This window comes from Bubalus kerabau, chromosome 4, assembly GCF_029407905.1.
Source record: "Bubalus kerabau isolate K-KA32 ecotype Philippines breed swamp buffalo chromosome 4, PCC_UOA_SB_1v2, whole genome shotgun sequence".
In the NCBI taxonomy this organism is placed as follows: Eukaryota; Metazoa; Chordata; class Mammalia; order Artiodactyla; family Bovidae; genus Bubalus; species Bubalus kerabau.
Genome location: NC_073627.1, coordinates 52392613 through 52416905, shown reverse-complemented (window position 1 = coordinate 52416905; position 24293 = coordinate 52392613). Strand labels below are relative to the sequence as shown.

At 36.7% G+C, this 24293-nt stretch overlaps 1 protein-coding gene across 1 annotated transcript in view; it reads right to left on the bottom strand.

Moving 5' to 3' along the window:
- Nucleotides 1-24293, bottom strand: part of BCAS3 (BCAS3 microtubule associated cell migration factor) — a 589753-nt gene that overhangs the window by 371899 nt on the left and 193561 nt on the right. The window contains exons 15-16 of the mRNA XM_055579668.1: nt 18384-18517; nt 1615-1879 (exon numbers count right to left, since the gene is read on the bottom strand). Of these exons, the coding sequence (XP_055435643.1) occupies nt 1615-1879; nt 18384-18517 (399 nt within the window). The remainder of the gene's footprint in view (nt 1-1614; nt 1880-18383; nt 18518-24293) is intronic.

Genomic DNA, 24293 nt, shown 5'->3' with positions numbered 1-24293 from the left:
CTGCTAGGGACTTGGGCACAGAAAAGCAGGGAGGAATTTCTTAAAGAATATGCAGTTTTTGTTTGAATTGAAGAAAATATATTTGGAACTAGATAGAAGTTGTTGTTGTACAATTGCTAAGTCATGTCCAACTCATTGCAACCCTATGGACCACAACACACAAGGCTCCCCTGTCCTTCACTATCTCCCAGAGTTTCCTCAGACTCGTGTCCATTGAGTCAGTGATGCCATCCAACTATCTCATCCTCTGTCACTCCCTTCTCCTCCTGTCTTCAATCTTTCCCAACATCAGGGTCTTTTCCAATGAGCTGGCTCTTCCCATCAGGGGGCCAGAGTATTGGAGCTTCAGCCTCAGTATCAATCCTTCCAATGAGTATTCAGGGTTGATTTCTTTTAGGATTGACTGGTTTGATCTCCTTGCAGTCCAAGGGACTCTCAAAAGTCTTCTCCAGCACCACAATTCGAAAGCATCAATTCTTCAGCACTCAGTCTTCTTTATGGTCCAACTCTCACATCTGTGCATGACTACTAGAAAAACCATAGCTTTGACTGTAAAGACCTTTGTCAGCAAAGTGATGTCTCTGCTAGATTTCCAAGGAGGAAGCATCTTTGAATTTCATGGCTTCAGTCACCATCCTCAGTGATTCTGGAGTCCAAGAAAATAACTACAACCATTCTGGTAGTATCTACCAAAGTCACGATTTGCATACGTTATAACCTAGTATTTCCACAAAAATGAGCACACATTTGCACTATGAAACAAGTACCAACATTTTCATATCTTCATTATACATAAGAACTCCACAAGAAACCACCAAAATATAAATCAACAGTTGGAGAAAGAATAAACAAATAAGTAGAAATATATTTATACAAATGGAATATGTAAGAGAAATGGAAATAAATGAATTAAACCTACATAGAAATATATGAATTAATCTCACAAACAATAGTGAGCTATAGTTCACTTTTTTTAAAAGGAAGTGATTACTCTAAAGCCAGAATCATGGTTTGCTTTTATGGAAAGGGGGCACAAAAATGGAGTTCTGATGTTTTATTGATTGATTAGGATTATGGTTATACAAGTATTTTCTCTAAAATAAAGTAACAACTTATATGTGTCTTTGGGATTTGGGGAGCTTTTTGTGCAACACATTAATAGAAATCCCACAGAGGTGTATTTTAAATAAAATGCAAATGCTGCTCTAAAATATGTATGACTCAAGACTATCCCCCTCCCACAATAGATATTTCTTAATGAACTACAGTACTGACTTTGGTTAAAGCCAGAGTTTTCTGGAAAAGATCTACAGATAAAAAATTCAATCTCTAAATTTATGAAAACAGTCTTGAACACATATTCCATATACATGGCATCAAGTAATCCTTATATAGTTAAAAAGTTAGGGAGTTAAAATATCACGGTAATGATCATCATCACCATTATTTAAATTTATTAAATGATTTAATATATTAAGAATGTCCTCAAATGAACCCAAGGTTTTCTTTGTATGAACAGATTAGAACAACGGGTTTATCTTATCCCAGATCTCAAAAATTAAAAGTAAAAGGGAGAAGGCCTGTTGGGAACAGTGAAGAGAAAACTGAGTTTACCATGCAGAGGGGATCCAGAGGGGCTGCTGGATAGACCTGGAACAGGGCTACAGCGACCTCCTTGCTTAGACGTCAGTTCCTGTTCAATCTCTTCCAGCCCAGCACTCTTCTGGAAACGGCTCATACGATTCACGACTCGTGGTGACATATGCGTTCGAACACAAGGCTGGCCACCATAAGGGTTGATTGGGAAAACATGGGAAGTGCCCCGGAGTGTACTGACCACAACCCAGCGACAGTCATGGCTGAAGCATATGTCTTGCACCTAAAATGAAACATGGAAAAACACAGAAATGACCGAAACTATTCAGATTTAATGAAGAATATCACACACATATTTCCAAATATAAACAGAAATGCTTGCTTGGTTACCAAATTTATCTCAGATCAGGCTATATTTTCAAAATGCTTATCTTAAAGATTAGACTCATTCTGAATAGTGATCAAAACTTTACATCAGGGATTTGATAAGATTTAGATATTCTAAAGGGAATTAATTCTGTCTCTTGTTGTATAGAGTGCCAAATCAGAAAATAAGACCTAGGCGGTTTCACTCTATAAACCTATATTTAAAAAAAAATATATATATATACACACATGGATAATATTCATTTCTTTAAAGGCATCTGCCTTCCAAAAAGTATAGAAGTGAAAAATTAAAACATACATTATACAATGTATACAAGGTGAAGTTATTAATCTAATCATTTGTTAAACAAATATGCTAAGTAACATGCTAATAAATACTAGGAACAGGAGGCAGATAAAATCATCCTTGAGCTCACAGCCTACAAGGAAGGAAAGACATAAGAAATTAACAAAAATATAACATATAAAAGTGAAATAACTATTACATATGAGGCATGGTGGTAACAAAAGAGAAGGAATATACAAACTCTGCTTGTGACAGGCAAAAAGGAGATGTTCGAGAGGGTAGATACAGATCAGGAGTGGCATCAAAAAACATGATCTGAATAGTTCTGGGTTCTGGAAATGAGTTTTGAAGTAGGATATATTTATAAAGAAAGGAGAGAAGGGCATTCTAATTCAGACATATTAAGATATTCTACTTTGGATATAAATGCATAAACATAAGATGGAAGGGGCTTCCCAGGTGGCTCAGATGGTAAACCTAAGTTCAATCCCTTGTTCAGGAAGATCCCTTGGAGAAAGGAATGGCAACCCACTCCAGTATTCTTGTCTGGAGAATTCCATGGACAGAGGAGTCTGGCAGACCATGGGGTCGCAGAGTCAGATACAACTGAGAGACTAACACTTTCACTTTCAAGATGGAAACGAATGGCAAGTAATTCTGTATGCCAGAAACAACATGAAAGTCAGAGCAAGCGGTGTCTGGATTTTATTTAGAAAAGAGTGGAGTAAAGATTTCAATTCTGAGCAACTCCCTAGAGGTCCAGTGGTTAAGACTCGGCACTTTCACTGCCGTGGGTCCGAGTTCCATCCCTGGCGGAGAACTAAGATCCCGCAATCAGCACAGCACAGCCAAAGAAAAACAGAGCATTCAGTTCTTGAAGGATGACTGTGGGAGTGAAATGCAGGGGAGTGGATGTGTAGTGGAGATAAGGATAGCTGAAGGAAAGTTAGGTAGGAGTTCCTTCAATAAACACAGCAGCTAAAGGACCCTGAAGAGAAGTAGGAAGAGAAAATGTCTCAAAACACTCTAATGACGACCCAAATGCCCATCAACAGATGACTGGAGAAAAAAGATGTGATACATACATATACACAGTGGAAGATTTCGGCCATGATAACAATTTAAAAACATAAAAACTTATGTATTGCAGTGGTTGGCAAACACTGCAGGCCGTATACTCTCTCTCAGCTATTTCAACTACTCAACTCTGCCCTTCCAGGGTCAAAGCTACCATAGAAAATATATATAGATCAATGCATGCAGTTATGTTCATTAAAAAAAAAAACCTTTTTTACAGAAACAACTGGTTGGCCACAGACCTGATCCAGGTAAAGTTACTCACTAAATTGTATGACATTTATCAGACACTAATATGGAATTTCCAGTATTTTAAAAATAACAAACTGAATTTATTACTTTTATCTTGAAACCAGTCTAATGGTGACAATTTAAACAAAAATCTCTATTTACTTTTATACTTTAAAAAGATAGCCAAGTAAAATTCAATACTGTTTTAACCACAGTCTCTTGAAAAACAGGCAAGTCACAGGTACATAAGAAAGATTTCTACACTGACTAAATGATAAACTAATTTTCCAGCACATAAAACAACTGTCAAACAGTATTTTAAAAAATAAACAAGACAACAAAAGTATGATAATTTAAAGATGCTGATGAGTAGGATTTAACATGAAAAATGCACGTGTGACTCTATATATATGAATATGAAAAATATTAGCTAACATTATAACAACATGAACTAAGTAAAACTCTTCAAGCAATCTAAGAAGCTAATTTTCAATATATTAAATCTTTGATAAGCCTAAATTCAGCTCAAAATCTTGACTAACATTCCAGAAATATCCTATAAATAAAAGCTATAATTATTCATCAAAGTACAAGAGCCTAGAACCTTTGAAATAAAAAGAAATTTTAGTTTTATACATCAAACAAATATTTCATTGCAAGACGACTGATAGGCAAAAATGATCAATACACAGATAAACCCTAAAATGAACCACACACCCACCCATTTCAATTACTGTGACACATCCAAATGCCACATTAATGTTATAATTAAAGAATCTCCTGATTCTTTATGCTGAGAAATTTAACTCCCAGCGAGTCTAGAATTACAAATAGAAAGTCGTTCCTCAAGTGTCTCATCTGTCTTCTTCGCCTACAGTAGCTTTCAGCTAAACACATAACAGAAAAGCAAAAGAAAAGGAAGCAGCATGACAAAGGAAAGGGTAAATAGCAGAAGCAAGAGAGAAGAAACACAGAACCAGACGAATTTAATATTATTGTACCATACGCATTAACACAAGCCAGAATCAAATAAATAAAAAAATCTTTAGGCTTATTGAGTAACTTATGTTCCATCATCAGTGGAACTAAACCATGTTATCTAAAACCTTTTTCCAAAATACTTATAATCAAGACAACTTCTTGGTCTGGTCAAGGAAAAGAAGTTTCCTTCTTTTAAGAATACTTCTGCAATGAGGTGGTGGTAACAAACAGTACCAAGGCAAGAAGACAGAATCCCACTAAATGCTTACTTAGAAAACTGCTGTTAGAGAAGTGATTCTGCTCTATGACCTTAAAGACACATCAGGATACATAAATGAGCAGAGACGAGTTGCTGAAGACATCAGCAGTCAAGAAACTAGGGAAAGTTTAATCCTTTAAATAAAGTTACAGAAGATAACAAGTCGCCTATCCACAAAATGCAAAATGATGTAACTGTCCATGTTATCAAACAAGTTGGGTGGTTTTTCACATATTGTTAAAAATAAGAAAGATGGGGAACCCTCATTAAGACACTCATTATTATCAGTTTTGAGCTTTCAAATAAGCAAATGTCATCATGCTTAACAAGATATAAATGAGAAATACACAGTGCTTAATTGTTTTGCAAATTTCTATTGGGTTACATAATTTATTGCTCTTTAAATGCATTATTTGGCATATTTATAACATCTCACACTTGCCTCTTATTGTAATGATGAAAAATTTGGCTATGAGAAACCAATTAGGTCTGTAGAAAACTAAATTTTTCTTAAAACTTAATACAGCTGTATTTCAGTAATTCTACTTTATACAAGCATTTTTTCAGCAATCTAAATCAATTCCATTGATTTACTCACCCAAACAATATTTGGGGCCACAAAAGTCTAATATAGCAGACATATATGGAATAATTATGTTCAACATTTTATTAAAACAAAACCCCAAGAATATATTCATTCATAGAACAGGCTGAATTCAAATTACATATAAAATAACAGTATTTGAGCATTAGAATTAAGTGTTATTACATTTAAGAATCTAACATACAGCAATCAGCATCACACAAGGCTCTAAATTTATGCCACCAATTTACTCCACGGTCTCAATTAACCAGTAAGAGCAGTTTAAAATTTTAGGGTTATTTTAACACCCTAAAATCCCTAACTTTAGTGTGCTAAGAAGCACCTAGATTATCTAGAAGAAATACAGATTTTTGATCCCACGTCCAGAATTACAATTCAGGAGGTGTTGGGAGGTCTTGGGGGAGACACGAGCAAGAAACCTGCAGTTTTTGAACACTCAGATAAGGACTCTGCTACTGACCTTAAGTCTCTAATATGGAGCTAGAAAAATTAATAAACTGACCAGAAATAGCAGCCCTGTAGCCCCATACCAAACCTTAGAAATTATGTAAAAGATACTTTTTTAAAAAATTAAGTAAAAGCAATGATTTCCTAGGGTGTGAGTGGGGCAGTAGGTTGACTGAAAAGGGCCAGAGGAAACTTTCTGAGATGATGAAAATGCACGATACTTTGATTTATGGTTATACAGATGTAACTAGTGGATGGCACATGGAACACCCGACCTCCTGCCTTCACAACCGCACCTGCCACCACTACAGATGCGTCCAATGCACTGCCCACAGCCTCTCTTACAGCAGGCGCTGACACAGTTATGATCAGCCAGACAAAAGCAGGATGCTGCTGCAGTATTCTGGGAAAGTATCCACTTTCCTGATAAAAGGAATTAACATCACTGAAGCTGTCCTTACTGTGTGAATTCATCTTACTGCTTTGAATTCAGAAATGATGCCCCGTGGAGTGGCAATTACAAAGTGATCACAAGAAAAACAAAGTCACTGAGACACTGTACCAAAACCAGCAGCAGCCTTCTTGTAAGGTGAGAAAAATAAACCCTGTGTTTTTATTTCTGTAGCCAAATATATGCCTAAAGATTCAATTACCAATTCCCTTTCCAACTCCCTTGTAAAAAGAAAGAAAACCTGAAAGCAGAGAGTACTCAGATAAAATATCTCAAATCCCAGAGTACCTACTGTCTTTCCGAAGCCTGTTAAGAATGGCAATCAAACCATAAAGACAAGTCCCATACCACAAATGCTAACTGGTCAAGGTCCAAGCCATCAGATGAGGTTATGTTTAATGAAAACAAAGGAAAATATTTAAAATAAGCTATGTGCCCAAGAATGAATATATAACATTAATTAATATACAATATATTAATATGGGATTCCCTGGTGGCTCAGTGATAAAGAATCTGCCTACCAATGCAGGAGATGTGGGTTCAATCCCTGAGTTGGGAAGATCCCCTGGAGAAGGAAATGGCAGCCCACTCCAGTATTCTTGCCTGCAGAATCCCACAGACAGAGGAGCTTGGTAAGCTACAGTCCATGGGGTCCCAAAAAAGTTGGACATAACTTAGCAACTAAAAACAACACAGACATTCCCAACCCAACAGTTCAATGATTTCTCTTTCAAAATTAATAAATACACTTTCATTTAACATGGTCTAACTCTGACAAAGCAACAAGGTTAAAAGCAATAAGCTGGCGTGAGAATAAGTTGCTTACATGGAGATGTGGTACAGACAGATAATCCATACATAGCATCTAACTCATCTGCCTACTCCCTCCCCATATCGATTCTTCAGATTCATTTATGTAGTCAATAACATATTCAGGGGAAGCCTTTCAAAGCTTGCACTCTGCTAGGCGCTAAAAATTTGAAAATGAGCTAAAATAAGTAGCACACTGAACTCTTGGGCATCTATGCCAGAGAAATGAAAACTATGTTCACATAACATATTCGTAATACTGCAAACTGTAAATTGTTCAGGTGAATGTTTATACAAACTGTGAAAGTTAGGTTACTTACAAAAGGGTAATATGAGGGGACTGTTCAGTATCTTGACAGCAGTGGAAGATACTGCCGACATATGTGATTAAAATATATACACTTACACACACATATACACACATGAACACAAGTAAATCAGGTGAAATCTGAACAAGTTCAATGCATTGTGCCAATGTCAGTGTATTGGTTGTCATTCTAATTTTGCAAAATGCTAGTGCTGGGATTAACTGGATAAAATGTACATGGGATCTCTTAGTACAATTTCTTGTAAGTGCACATGAATCTATGATTATTTCCATAAAAACTGAAACAAACAAAACGCGGATGTGACACCCCGGTGTCAGCAGTGCCCCTGGAGCCGACTCCTGCTGGAGCTTGAACTTGTGTGGAGGCGAGGATGAGGGGTGGCCCTAAAACGCCAAGGACTACAGTGTGAACCATGGCAGTGCTAAGAGTGGGGACAGAAAGGAAGGGGCTGCTGTGCCTGGATCCTCCCTGGACACTGGTGAGCAGCACCGCTGCTCATCCAGAAATAACTGGCACGAATGCTTGGCCAAATGAGGAAAAAAGGCTGACACTCCTGGCTGCGCCCATAGTATCTGCAGGCTAGCCTCCCCGGCCGCAGAGACAGGGGATAATGAGATGACCTGGCAGCTGTCACTGGAAAAACTGGCATGTGCACCTTAAAACACGTTAGTCCATGTCCTCGTGTAAGGGGAAACAGCCCTTACCCGCGCAGAAGTAAAAAATATCCTAGAGCAAAGCCTAAGCACAGAGAACTAAAGTGACCTTGTGCATGCATGTGCGCGTGCTCAGTCGTGTCCAACTCTGTGTGACCCCAAGGACTGTAGGCCACCACACTCCACTGTCCATGGGATTCTCCAGGCAAGAACACTGGAGTGGGTCACCATTTCCTTCTCGAGAAGATCTTCCAAAAGTAGGGGCTGAACCCGCGTCTCCTGCATTGGCAGGCAGATTCTTCACCACTCAGCCACAGGCGGGTCTACTATCGTAGTTTATGTTCATGAGTATAACTAGTGGCAGTTTCTGCCTTGTGGCAGAAAGCAAAGAAGAACTAAAAAGCCTCTTGATGAAAGTGAAAGAGGATAGTGAAAAACTTGGCTTAAAAATCAACATTCAGAAAACTAAGATCATAGCATCTGCTCCTATCACTTCGAGGCAAATAGAAGGGAAAACAGTGACAGACTTTATTTTTGGGGGGCTCCAAAATCACTGTAGATGGTGACTGCAGTCATGAAATTAAAACATGCTTGCTCCTTGGAAGAAAAGTTATGACCAACCTAGACAGCATATTAAAAAGCAGAGACATTACTTTGCCAATAAAGGTCTGTCTAGTCAAAGCTATGGTTTTTCCAGTAGTCATGGATGGATGTGAGAGTTGGACTATAAAGAAAGCTGAGCACCAAAGAACTGATGCTTTTGAACTGTGGTGTTGGAGAAGACTCTTGAGAGTCTCTTGGACTGCAAGGAGATCCAACCTGTCCACCTTAAAGAATATCAGTCCTGAGTCTTCATTGGAAGGACTGATGCTGAAGCTGAAACTCCAATACTTTGGCCACCTGATACGAAGAACTGACTCATTTGAAAAGACCCTGATTCTGGGAAAGATTGAAGGAGGGAGGAGAAGGGGACAACAGAGGATGAGATGGTTGGATGGCATCACCAACACAATGGACATGAATCTGAGTAAACTCCGGGAGTTGGTGATGGACAGGGAGACCATGGGGTGCTGCAGTCCATGGGGTCACAAGGAGTCGGGCACAACTGAGCGACTGAACTCAACAACTAGTATTAATGGCTTAATTGATTGTACTTATATGCTTCTATGTGTCGGGGGGGTACCCTCTGCCATGAAGACGGAAGCCCATAGCGGCTCACCTACTAGCCTTTCTGTTTCTTCCCACGTTATGTAACAGACACATCAGAATCCAAGGAAAAAGTGAAGGTGGAGGCTTAATGGCTGCTAAAGCATGCAGAGGTGTTATCCCAGTACAACATCGCCACCTGCCTGAGCCAGCATCCAAGTGCACTCCCTCTTTTAGATGGCAGCTACTAAACCTGCTTCTGGGTTCTTGTCAATGAACAACTGACTCATGGACGATTTGTGATTTTTCCAGACCTGTACTGGGACAAGTCAATTCCAATCCAACGATGAGTGTGGTGGAAGGTTCCAAGAGGGATTGATAGTCAAGTGGGAAGGGTATACTCCAGAATGTGTGCCAGAACACCCCCAGGAGCACCTTGTTTTTACAACTACTTTATCACCTACTCTACTGCCTGAAGCAATGCCAGTGGTTCAATAAGCCCTGGAATCACAGAGTTCCCCTTGAATGTCTGACTCACTGATGGTTTGGCTAAGATGAATAGTGATGGTGTCCACAGGCCCAGAGTAGCTGCACAGCACCAACAAAAACTTGGGATAGACAAACATAAGGATGAATCAGCACAGCAGGATAATGGAAAGCTATCGCCTCTGCTTTAATTGAGGAATCACTATAACTGCGGGCCAGTGATGCCCATTCATTTCTGTATGGACGTTTTTGTGCTACAATGACAAGTAATACAGAGGACATATAGAATGCAGAGCTATTTTACTTTCTGGCTTTTTAAAGAAGTTTGTGGATCCCTGCTTTAGATAATCCCCCTAAGGACTATTAATAGAAATGCTATACTTATACTGAAACTTGGGCATCTGTCAATGGCCTTGCCAATGGTCTGGTGTGCCATGAAGGAGATTATATACTGGCAGATTGCAGATGTCCCTCTTTTAGGGCCAGGAGCTGTACAAATACATCGTGGCTGGTAACAGAAGAATCTGGGTCACTAAGGCTCAAGGTGCGAATCCAGCCACTGGTGAGGAAGGCTAGAGTCAAGCTGCTCATCATAGCCACTTTGCCCTGCCCTGCATAGTGATTTCCATCCAAATTCATCAGTCATGCATCTTTGCCCATCTACTGTCCATTGCTTCCTATCATACAAAGTATACACGATGTCACACCTTAAAAGCATAAATATACTACAGGTGTTGGGGGTTAGCTGTTCAGGACAAGATAGTTAACAGGACTGCTCAGAGATTTGCCCTTTTTTCCTTATGTATTTAGTTGTCCAGTCATGTATGACTCTTTGCGACCCCATGGACTGTAGCCCACCAGGCTCCTGTGTCCATGGGGCTTCTCCAGGCAAGAATACTGGAGTGGGTTGCCATGCCCTCCTCCAGGGGATCTTCCCAATTCAGGGAGCAAACCCAGGTCTCCTGAATTGCAGGCGGATTCTTTGCCATCTGAGCCACATCAAATGTTTAGAAAGTGTTATTAAACTTAGTTTTAGGTGCACAGACATTTAAATCTTCCTGATAATTTGACTCTTGAACATTGTGAAATATCTCTGGTAATATCTTTTGTCTTAACCTCTTTCTTAGTTTATATTATACAGTCAAATTTTTAATATTCATGTTTATTATTTGCATGACATACCTTTTAACATGTATTTACTATCATTATATTAAAGACTCAAAGACAATCTTTAGTAGGTAATTTGTCCCTTTAGTTTGGAGTTCTTTAGGCTGAAATATGTTAATATTTAGTATATGATTAATATGGCTGGATTTTGATGTACTATTTAATTTTGTTTTCTGTTTATCCTGTGTCTTGTGTCTCTGTTCTTCCCTTTTGGCAAAATTACTTTTGAATTAATTAAATATTTTTTTAGAATTCCATTTTAAATGAAGTTTTGTCTTTTTAGGTATAGCACAAATGAACCTTGGAACAGTATAATTCCATATACCTGTTCCCGCCCAACCACCAACGGTATTATGCTATAGGTATCATATGTACTACATGTATACAATACAAGCCCCAGAAAATGTTTAAATTTCTCACATATAAAAAGTATCTTAACATTAAATTTAAAATGTTAACATTTATATTTTAAATGAATTAAGAAAGGGGAGAAATCCTCTTTAATATGAAATTGATCATTTCTCGGATATCTCATTACTTCCGAAATATCCAAGTTTGCTCTGGTTATCCTTTCTCCCTGCACAACAGTGTGGATTTGCAAGGTTTACTGTTCACTTCGTCGTTCTTAAATGATACTCTTGCTAGATGGAGAATTTTTTTATTACCAGTATTTTTTTCTTTCAGTCCTTTAAACAAGATATTCCACTGCCTTCTGACTTCCATGGTTTCTGATAAGAAGTCAACAGTTTGAAAATGTTTTTTCTCTGTATATGTTATTTTCCTCTGGCTACTTTCAAGATTTGCTTTGGTTTTCAGAAAGTTTACTATGTCATTCTTAAACTTCAGCTTTGTCATATTCAAAATGTGTCTTTCACTAAATCTGGAACATTTCCCATCTTTATTTCTCCATGTATTTTTTTCTGCTTCATTCTCTCTCTACCTTCTTCTACACAGATCAAAACAAATTTTGCTCCAGGATGGATCATACACAGGGTGACAACTAGACCGAATTTGGGTACTTTCGATGAGATGTGAACTTTGAGTCTGATGATATTTTAAAGAGATTTTACTGTTAAGAAGTGATGTTGTAATGTGCTGAGATTTCCAGGGATGTTCGTATGGGGTAAACGTATTTTGCACATGAAATTATCCTGAATTTGAGGGTTCAGAGAGGGTGGACTGTAATGAAGTAAACAGTGCTCAAAACAAGACATACCCAGATCCTAATCTGTGGGACCTACATAGAGTACATTATAGTACAAAGAGTGACTATTACCTTGTATGACAAATACATGATTAATATCTAGATCAGAAGTTATCATGGATTATCAGTGCTAATATTAAATGGAATCATTTAATGATATTAAATAATTAATTAATGTACCCTTAAAAGATACAAAGAAGAGGAGAAGACACAGAGAAGAGGAGGAAGAAATGAGACTCCAGAGGTAAATACTGGAGTGGTATCTAGCCATAAGGAAAGAAATGTTTAGTCACCAGAAGTTGGCAAAGGCAAAGAACAGATTCTCTGTTAGAACTCTAGAGGGAGTGCAGCCTCGCCAACACCTTGATTTTGGACGTTGGGCTTCCAGAAATGAGAGAAAATAGATTTCTGTTATTTTAAGGCCATTTGGTTTTGTTCTGTTATTTTAAGGTAATTTGTTATGACAAGCACAGGAAAGAAATGTGCAGTATATTTGTATACAATGTGAATTTTATGTTATGGACTCCCCATAACTGAAGTTGCTGGGTGGTATGGCAAGCTTATGTTAAGATTTTCAGAAACTGCCCAACTATTTTCCAGAGTCGCCGTACCACTGTACATTCCCAACAGCACTGTGTGGAAGAGCCAGTTCCTCCACTCATTCACTTTTTGAGAGTTCCCTTAAAATGTGGTGTAGATACCAGACAACTTGAGTCTAACTCAAAGGGTTTCTCCTGTGTTTTCTTCTAAAAGCTTTACAATCATAGATTTTATACATTTAAATCTATGGTCTAGTATGAGTTCATTTTTGTATATGGGATGAGACATGGGCTAACATTCATTTTTCACACATAAATACCCAGTCAGTTCATTACCACTGTTGAAAAGACTAACGTCTTCATTTTGCACCTTTGTCAAAAATCAATTGTACATATGTATGGAAATGTGCCTGTTACTATACCTTTAATAAGTCTAATTACCAGGTAATGCTCCAACTTTTTCTTTTTCACTATTATTTTGCCCAGTATAAGTCCTATGCAGTTGTATATAAATTTGAGAAATAGCTTATTAATTTTTATCAAAAATGTTTAATACTGCTGGGATTTTAATGGAGATGGCACTGAATATACAAATCAGTTCGGAGAGAAATTATATTCTAACAATATTATGTACTGCAGCCCAAGAATATGGTTTAACTCTTTATTTAATCAGATCTTTACTCTCAGTGATGTTTCACAGTTTTAGAATACAGTCCTACATGTGATATGCTCATTGTTTTTAACTTAACAATTTTTTTTAATTGACAATTGTTTGTTTCTAGTATATGGTTTTGGTACCCAGAAGTCTTGTTAAAATCACCCATTAGTTCTAGCTTTTTTGTGGTATTCATTAGATTTTCTGTATGTCATCTTTAATGTAATTTTACTTCTTCCTACTGGTATGATGGTGGTTCTTCCCATGGTTGCAGATTTCTCGGCAGATCTCAAGGGTTTTTTCTTTGTAGCTTTCATCTCTCTGATACTCAGTCCTGAGAACTCCATGATCTTGGTCTTCCTAGACTCACCAATATCTCATCAACAAAGGGAGTCTAGACTCCATTTGGGTTCCCCTTTCCTGTACCACAGGCTGTTTTTTCCTGAACTGACCATCGCAAAGAATCCGCCTGCCAACCCAGGAGACACAAGAGATGTGGGTTCAATTTCTGGGTAGGGAAGATCCCCTGGAGAAGAAAATGGCAACCCACTCCAGTATTCTTGTCTGAGAAATCCCATGGACAGAGGAGCTTGGCAGGCTACAGTTCATGGGATTGCAAAGAGTCAGACACAACTGAGCATTCACACACAGGTACTTTTCTCCTTGAGAATTAAACATATTAATCATACCATTTTGCAGGATTGCTCTGATAAAGTAGAAGTAACATGTTTCTAATACGCAGAGGTTTCCAAACCAAGTGTGCCATTTATCAAAATTAGCATGTTAAGTACAAAAACTACTAGTGTCAGCTTTGGTAAGACTTTACAGAAGTATATTTTTAAATACTGTAACGTTTTACTACATATGACTTTACTGATGAAAACTAAGAATATTTTGCTAACTACACATGTACTTTATGAAGAAAATTACTGTCAGATGCAGAGGATATCCCAAGTCATAGATCATAAAACAACTTAATTCAACATAATTAGATCCACATATTTGATCCTTTTTTCCTTGCATGATTAAAGTATCCTCAGAGTTCTTGGAAGATTCCAGAATGACATGATTTTAAAATACTCAAAGACAGATTACTTGCCATACAGATTTCATCATCAGTATTAAATTTTATATATCATTTCAAAATCATTTCAGTATATACTTATAAAAATTAATTTTATGGTTATCAATTGTGTTTCCTTAGATCTTTATGTTTAAGGATTAAAAATTTCCAATCTCCTAAATTATAGGATGTGACATAAACAACACAATTTTAATAATGCCTGTTTGGTTTTCCTACCTGTTAAATAGGAATAGCATTGGCATCAGCAAATATTAGCACCCACAAACATTTGTCCATGTGCAGCGCACTGTTTTATGGATGAGAGACCCCAAGAAGCTTAAGCAAGATCTCTGTTTCCGTGTTAGAAATAAAGGTAAATTGAATGATAAATAATGTTAATGCAAAATAGGTATCAAAAATGGATGTAAACGTTTTAAAAGGTGTGGGTGCTTAAAATGTTCAAATTACTGGAGATTACAGTTGAGGGAGAGCATATTAGTAAGTAGGGAGGATAGGACGCAGATTAAAAAAACAATAAAGAAATAAAATGTGGGGCTTCCCTGGTGGCTCAGTGGTACAGAATCAGCCGGCTAATGCAGGAGACACAGTTTAGATCTCTGACTTGGAAAATCTCACAAGCCATGGAACAACTAAGCCCGTGCACCACAACTACTGAGCCCGGGAGCTGCAATTACTGAGCCCACGTGCTGCAACTCCCGAAGCCTGTGTGCCACAGAGCCCGTGCTCTGCAGGAGAGGCCACCGCACTGAGAAGCCTGTGTGCCATAGAGCCCGTGCTCTGCAGGAGAGGCCACCGCACTGAGAAGCCTGTGTGCCATAGAGCCCGTGCTCTGCAGGAGAGGCCACCGCACTGAGAAGCCTGTGTGCCATAGAGCCCGTGCTCTGCAGGAGAGGCCACCGCACTGAGAAGCCCACACACCACAAGTGCAGCAGCCCCGCCTGCCACAACCAGAGAAAAGCCCACGCAGCAATGAGGGCCCAGCCACAGATAAACAAAATTACTTGTTAAAAAATTTAAAGAAATAAAACGTGCCCCGTATTGTACAACACAGGGAATAAGGCCAGTATTTTTTGGTAACTATAAATGGAATATAACCTTCAAAAACTGTGAATCACTATGCTGTACACCTGCAACTTATATAATATTGTACATCAACTACACATCAATGAAAAAAATCTTTTCAAAGAAATAACATGTGCCCAGCATAACATTTTATAGTGAAATAGTAAATCTTTACCTAAAATGCTCATCTAATTGAAAACTTCCATACAAAAGCAATAACAGCAAATGGTTATTAAACAGGAGAAAGCAACTTCATTGTGCCAGAATGTAAGGACACTGTCAAAGAATAATGTACATATTATAAGCTAATAGATGTCAAAGATGTCAAGCTAATAGATGTCAAACTAATAGGCTCCAACAGGCCAAATCCGGACTGTTCTGAGTACTAAAATAATTTTTGAATGAATATAACTCATTTAACAAAGAATCTATTCAACCAAATGATATATGTAAATAAAAGAAGTAATAAAAAGTTTGATGAGGAATGGGATATTTATATAGTTTTAAGTGACTTCTCCTAGCCCACTATCCACTCAGGCCACAGCACAAAGACAGCAGACTAAAAATGTCCTTCTCCCAGTCTTCCCCTGAAAGCAGTATATTTGCATACTTTAAAAGCTGCAGTCTGAAGGCTCAGTTCCCAATCAGTCTGCATCTAGGTGCTGAGATCCACACCACATCAACAAAATGAAAAATAAAAATCATATGACCATCCCAATAGATGCAGATAAAGCATTTGACAAAATTCAACAATCATTCATGATAAAAACTCATTAAAGTAGGTACAGAGGGAATATATTTCAACATAATAAAGGTCATATATGACAAGCCCACACCTAACATTATACTCAATGGTGAGGAGCTGAAAGCGCTTTCATATAAGTCAAAAGCATTTACAATTGCATCAAAAAGAATAAAATACATAGGAAAATTTAACCAAGGAAGTGAAAGACCTGTGCACTCAAAACCATAAGATAGTGATGAAAGAAACTGAAGACACAAATAAATGAAAAAATATTCCATACTCATGAATTAAAAGAACCAATACTGTTAAAATATCCACACTATCAAAAGCAATCTACAGATTCAATGCAATCTCTGCTGCTGCTGCTGCTAAGTCACTTCAGTCATGTCCGACTCTGCAACCCCATAGACGGCAGCCCACCAGGCTCCCCCGTCCCTGGGATTCTCCAGGCAAGAATACTGGAGTGTGTTGCCATTTCCTTCTCCAATGCATGTAAGTGAAAAGTGAAAGCGAAGTCGCTCAGTCGTGTCCGACCCTTAGCGACCCCATGGACTGCAGCCTACCAGGCTCTTCCATCTGTGGGATTTTCCAGGCAAGAGTACTGGAGTGGGGTGCCATTGCCTTCTCCGATGCAATTTCTATCAAAATTCAAATGGCATTTTCACAGAACTTGAAAACAATCCTAAAATTTGTAGGAACCACAAAAGACCCCAATAACAAAAGCAATCATGACCAAGAAGTACAAAGTTGGAAGCATCATGCTTCCCAATGTCAAACTATATTACAAAGCTAAAGTAATCAAAACAGCATGATACAAAGTTTAAAAATAGGGGGTACTATTAACAAAGAAAAGACCACAATTATTACTTTTAATTACACATCGCTTTAGAGTTCCAAACTAATTCAATAACAAAAATAAAACTGAAAATGGTCAAAATCAGCATAATACTTGTCAGAAAGTATGTTCTATATAAGGGCTTCCCTGATAGCTCAGTTGGTCAAGAATCCACCCACAATGCAGGAGACCCCGGTTTGATTCCCCGGGTCAGGAAGATTCCCTGGAGAAGGGATAGGCTACCCATTCCAGAGTTCTTGGGCTTCCCTTGTGGCTCAGCTGGTTAAAAATCTGCCCGCAATGCGGTTGAGAAGATCCCCTGGAGGAGGGAAAGGGTGCCCACTCCAGTATTCTGGCCTGGAGAATTCCATGGACATTCCATGGAGTCACAAAGAGTCAGACACAACTGAGCAACTTTCACTTTCACATTCTATATATAAAATACAAGAAAAATTTTTCTGAAAAAGTATTAGATCTCAAAATAGAGTGCAGCAAAGCAGGAAAACACAAATCTAATACAAAACAATATATAGCCTATTATACCTCAGCAATAATAATTTTAAAATGTAATAATTCCTAGATGCAAAAATTCTATAATTAATGATGCAAATTCTAACTGCATTAAAATGTAATTTCAATGTAATTCAAATTAAAAACTTAAAAATATTCTTTATATAACTTCAAAATATTTTTATATAACTCAATATTCTTTATATTACCCCATAACTAAAATGCATTTCAATGAAAAAATGCTCGATAGCTGAAAATGTTTTCAAAAATGAACAATAAGTCTGCTATAAAACAGTAAAAGTGAGTAAAACAGCATAATGTTGGTGAAAGGTACTGCTTTATTTTTACTTTCTACTAGAGGAATTTCTTAATACACACTAAATCTAAAGACTGCTATAATGAACCACCAACATCAACATCACCTAGCTTTGACAATTATTAACACTTTGCATACTGTTTTCAACTTATGTCTTAGTTTACTTTGTTCTGCCAGAATATTCAAAAGCAAACCAGACATATCATATCGTTTCACCCATAACTACTTCAGCATGATTGCAGAATATATGCCTAATAGACTGGACTTGAAGAAAACAAAAAAATGGTTTTAGGACAGGAAGAGAAGAATAAATTGAACTTCTGTTTTATCAACATTCATTGTTCACCTACTGCTTATGTTATTAACTGGGCCAAAACAGGATAAAGTTCTTAATTATCTGACCCAGTCTAAAAAACTGTATGAACACACCATTAATATTAAGCTCCAGTATGATACAAATAACCTCTGGATTAGATGTCATATTACACAACAAAAACACCTTCTGAAAAAATATACAACTTACTTTGGCTTCAGTTTCTCCCCTGTGAAGAGTATATAAATGATGGACAGCACTTTGTGATGAGGACCAAGGATGAGTCAAAATTTGGAAGACGTGGAAGTCATGGCCAAGGGTATCTGTTGTGACTAGAAGCATTCCTGAAGGACACACCAAAAAAGGGTAAAAATAAACACCAGTATGTACGTGGATAAAATATTTTCACAAGGCACTCATCATACTTTGAAATATTATTGAAGGGAAAAAGTGACCAAATATATAAGAACTTCCTACAATTAAAAAAAAAATTAAAACACAGGACTTTTTTCCTGTGTGAACACAAAACCTTAAGGTCATATCAGTATTCAAGTATAGTGACATACTTACATGTCAAGGTTTTATGATGTTCTCATACAACTAGTAGAGAAAAGTTTACAATACTGGAATCACAGAGTTCACAAGCATTTTAAAATAGCAAATCTGATAATAAAGAATGTGAAAGATTTTCCCCCATGGAATTAAAACCTACTTTCACTTTTTCCATTTCTCAAAACCTGAATTCTAAATTCCAATTTGAGTACTACTACAGCTAATAATACCCTACTCAATTCACCAGTTTAAAACTTGTCTCCACTCTAGCCTATTTATTTAAATTCCCTACTGTCTTTCACAAAGCAGATTTTGATGAGATGTCATCGCTAAGAATTATGCACCTAACACAAGGTCACAAAAATTTTGGTTTCCTGTTCAATTTCACTGTTTTATATTTTACATTTAGTTCTTTCATCAATTTTGTGTTAATTTTTGTACAAAGTGTGAGGTATTAGAAATTATCTTTTTTGAAAATCATGTTCAATTGTCTCAGCAGGATTTCTTGAAGAGGCTAATCTTTTTTTTTTTTACTTTACAATATTGTATTGGTTTTGCCATACATCAACATGCATCTGCCATGGGAAGAGGCTAATCTTTATCCTCTTTTATTTATCTTTTATTCTACATTCAATGTCAACATGCCAAAGATCAACTGGCCATATTAGGATGGGTGTTTTTCTGGAAGTCCTATTCTGTTCCATTGATATCTGTGCTATCATTCATTAATATCACATTTTCTTAACTATTACTTGGAAATCACATAGAGCAAGCCTTTTCTGACCTTTTCCAAGATTGTTTTAGCTACTCCAATTCCTTTGTCTTTACAAACACAGATTCAGCTTTTCGATATCTACATAATGAGGATAACGAACATCTTAACAATAATGAGTCATCTGATCTATGAACATCACATATTTCTTGATATGTCTTGCGTTTTTTCTTTTAGCACATTGATTGTATTTTCTTAGTGTTACTATCACTGGTACTCTATTCCAATTACCAAATTTTCCTTGGCAGTATATAGAGATATAACTGATATTTATATAAATATCTGTATGCAAGGAGATTGAACCAGTCTATCCTAAAGGAAATCAGTCCTGAATATTCATTGGAAGGACTGATGCTGAAGCTGAAACTCCCAACACTTTGGCCACCTGATGCGAAGAACTGACTCACTAGAAAAGACCCTGATGCTGGGAAAGATTGAAGGCAGGACAAGAAGGGGACGACAGAGGATGAAATGGTTAGATGGCATCACTGACTTGATGGACACGAGTATGAGTAAGCTCTGGGAGTTGGTGATGGACAGGGAGCCCTGGTGTGCTGCAGTCCATGGGGTCGCAAAGAGTCAGACACAACTGAGAGACTGAACTGAACTGTGTGCATACCTACACACTCTACAAATTCTAGGAGCTTTTATGTAGATTACATGGAATTTTCTTTCTAAACCTACAGTATGTGAATAGACATAGTTTGATTTTTCTCTTTCCACACTACATGACCTACATGCCTTGTTTTTTCTCTTGACCTGCTATTTTTGCTGAGGTAAACAAAAATGACGAGAGGCAATATTCACGCCTTGTTCCATGTTTTAGAGAAAGTATTCAATCTTTAAGCATGATGCTAGTTGTAGATTTTCTGTAAATGCTCCGTATCAACTTAAGGACATTATTTTCTACTTCTAATTTGTTGAGAGTTTTAATAATAAACAGATGTCAAATTTTGTCTAATGCTTTTCTGCACCTATGAGATGATTATGTGGTTTTTCTTCTTTGGTCAATTAGTATAGTACATTTTAATAATGAAAGGTTATCAAATGTGGAACAATCTTGCATTTCTGGGATAAATGCCACTTTGTCAAAATCCTTTATTACATGCTGCTGCACTGAATTAGCTACTATTTTGTTGTTGTGAATGTGTTCCTGGGGGATACTGGTTTGTAATTTTCTTTTCTAATACTGTGTTTGTCTGTTTCTGGTACTAGGGTAAAGCTGGTGTGGTTGTATAATGTTCCTTTTATTTCTAGACTTTAATAAATGTCCAGTAAAATTTTCCAGTGAAACTATGTGGGCCGGTTTTGTGTTTGTGTGAAGACTTTTAGATATAGTAATTTAACTTCTCTTTAAATTTTATAAATATAAAATGTAACATAATTTTTATAATGTAAAATATATTGTAATGTTTTTTCTTGGAAGAATTACTCTCTGTAACTCAAGGAAATAGTCTGTAGGGTCTTGAGTAATGTCCACTTTTTCATTCAGGATATTGAAATTTTGTATCCTTTCTCTTTTTTTCTTGGTCAGTCTAGCTGCTGCTACTGTCGCAGCTAAGTCGCTTCAGTCGTATCTGACTCTGTGCGACCCCACAGACGGCAGCCCACCAGGGTCCCCCGTCCCTGGGATTCTCCAGACAAGAACACTGGAGTGGGTTGCCATTTCCTTTCTTCAATGGTCAGTCTAGCTACAACTTCTCAAAGAAACCATTAGGGTGTCACTGGTTTTCTCTTTTCCATTTCACTGATTTATCTTCCTTCTTTTGCTATCATGACCATCTATTACTATTTCCTTCACTGCCCTTGCTTTAGTTTTATTTTCTATTTCTTCAAGTTTCTTAAAAGCTGAAGCTTAGATCACTGTGTCAAGAAGATATGTTGTTTAGTTTCCAAATGTTTGGGTATTTTCCAGTTATCATTCATATACTAATTTCAAATTTAATTCCATTATGATAAGAAATTAAAGTTTGTTTTATATCTCAGAACAACATATCTCGTTAAGTGTTCCATGTACACCTGAACACATGGTGTATTCCCAGTGTCAATTAAGTTAACTGATACTCTTATTGAATCTTTAACATCCTTACTTGTTTGCCTGCTTTTGTGTTCTATTATTGAGTAGAAGTTAACATCTCCGAGCATAATTATGGATATTTTTTTCAGTTATATAAGCTTCCTAAATTTGAGCCCTATTTTTTTAGGTTCATACACATTTAGGATTGTTACAACTTCTTGGTGAATCACCTCTTTTATCATAATGTCCCATTTTGACCTTAGTGTCTCTCTTATTCTGAAGCCAACTTTCTCTGATATTAATATCACTACTTCAGCTTTGCTTTGATTGATGTATGCATGATACATACTTTTCTATTATTTTACTTTCACAGTCAATATAATTAAAAAATGACTCTGTTTTGGATAATAACTGGGGTTCAGTTTGGGTTTTTTTATTCCTATCTCAAACTTTTAATTAGTGTTTATAGATCATTCACATTTAGTGTAACTTGTGGGTAAGGTTGGATTTACATCTACCATTTTGCTACTTTTTATTATTTTTCTGATTGTACCCTTGTGGTTTTTTTCCCCTTGATTTTTTAAAAAATTTTACTTGCTATTGGAGTACAGTTGATTAACAATGTTATGTTAGTTTCAAGTATATAGCAAAGTGATTCAGTTATACATGGATCTATTCTTTTTCAAGTCCTTTTCCCATTTAGGATTTTACAGAATATTGAGTAGAGGTCTCTGTGTAATACAGTAGGTCTTTGTTGGTTATCTCTTTTAAATTTCACCCTTGTTTTTACTTTTGCTTATTTATCTGCTCTTGCTTCCTTCCCTTTTTTTAGATAATGTCACTATTTTTAATATAAAATTTTAACTTATCTATTGGTTTTACTGGTTTTTCCAGAAATTAAAATATACATATTAAAATGTTTGTGTGTTTGTTAATATTTTGTCCAGAATATATTTGCTTTCTGTGAGAAACAGAAGCAAAATCATATTTTGTAATTCCTAAAATGTCTTTGTTGAAAGAATATCAAGCACCTGTGGAAAGATAAAGTGGGCCTTTATATGGGAAGGTGAAGTATATATGAGTTTTCTACGTATTGGCTAACATATGGTACAGCTCCAGTCATTATATTTGATTAAAAAATAGCATATTAGATGCCAGTATCTTGGCTATTTCCAAGAGAATACATTTTAAGATGATGAACTGTGTCATTTATTGAGATCTATAACAATTTATTTAACATTACCACCCATTCTGTGCATAGCTATCAGCATGAGGTCAATAAATACTGTTGTTATCCATACAATAAATTTCAAAGATTGGACATGTTCTTTTTTGTGGACAGTATTTCTTGACTCCCATTTTTTGCTTAGTTATAGTAAGTCTGAATTATCACAATTCTACTACTATGTTTTGATTCCACATTCCCACAACAAAATTATTTCTGCACATGAAGAACAATTCAGTGGAAATATCATTATGACAGGAAATGTGATGCACTTGTATTTATAGCACAAATATATTACTCATTCCCAAACATAAACTTCACTTTCTTTTATTAGCATATCAATGATTTACTCATAATTAGCATTCACATAGTAGTCCCGATTAGCCAAATCAAGACTCTTATTGTTTTGCAAATGAAAGATAATCACAAATAAAAACTTTTCAACATGCTCCTAGTTTTTCAAACTGGCATGCAAACAACTTCAAATTTTAAGAGAATTAGCCATTGAAAATCTATCCTGATTATCTTCCTGTATCCTGTCTCAAAACGTTTTCTTCCACTTATTCATGCAAATACAGCTTACATAACTCAGAAATAAGTCCAACTTTTTGACAAAACTTTAAAATAATTTTTAAAAAAATTTTATAGAGAGGAAAGGAGGAAACAGCTAGTGTAGTACTATACCAATAATATGCTTCCTTTGAATTTATAATTTCCTCTTTTGCACACATTCTGCAGGAAGAAATGACAAGCTTTTTTTTTTTTTTTCTAGAAAACAAGTTAAAAAGCAGATATACATAAAAGGAAAAACTTGTACAGAGTAGACTGTGGCTTGAGAACTATTTATGCAGCATCAGAAGACTAAACCAGACTCCAGCCTGGCCATAAACTAAACCCACGCCCCAAATGAGGTGCCAAGCCACAAAAAGCATTTGCGTCATCTGGGAATACAAGGAAAAGAAGGACTTCTAATTATAGGGCCTGGAAGCGGAAGCCTAGAGTGATTAGCTGTTTAGGCGCTGCTGTATGTTTATCTGGAAGCTTCCTTTCCTTCACTCTCAGCCTTAAGTTTGATAGATGAGCGCTAGCATTAGAGGGTAGGGACTAAAGCTGCTGATGGTACATGGCGTTCCCCAAAATCTGAGGTAGCTGAAGACTGAACATTAAGGCTTTTGTGGCCTCATAAGAACATAAGTCTTTTCAACTGGGCGTCAGCTGGTTAGCCCAAAAGGCAAAATTAAAGAGTAGCAAACCTCGACTGGGCATATGCTATAAAATCTTGGAAACTTGAGTAGGGATGTCTTTTCTGCCATATCCTATTTATAACACCTACCTAATTGTATGGTTCTTTATCACATGCACACATATGAACTGGAAGACAAATTACCAGCTTATTCACACTCTCCTCCAAAAACACACATAACCACTGATATGTTGGGTCAAATGGAAATCTTTACAGGAATTCAGATTATCATCACTCATAAATAACTGTACATTTTAGTATTAATCACTGCAAATTTAATACTTTCTCATCAACACCTGTAGAGATGAAAA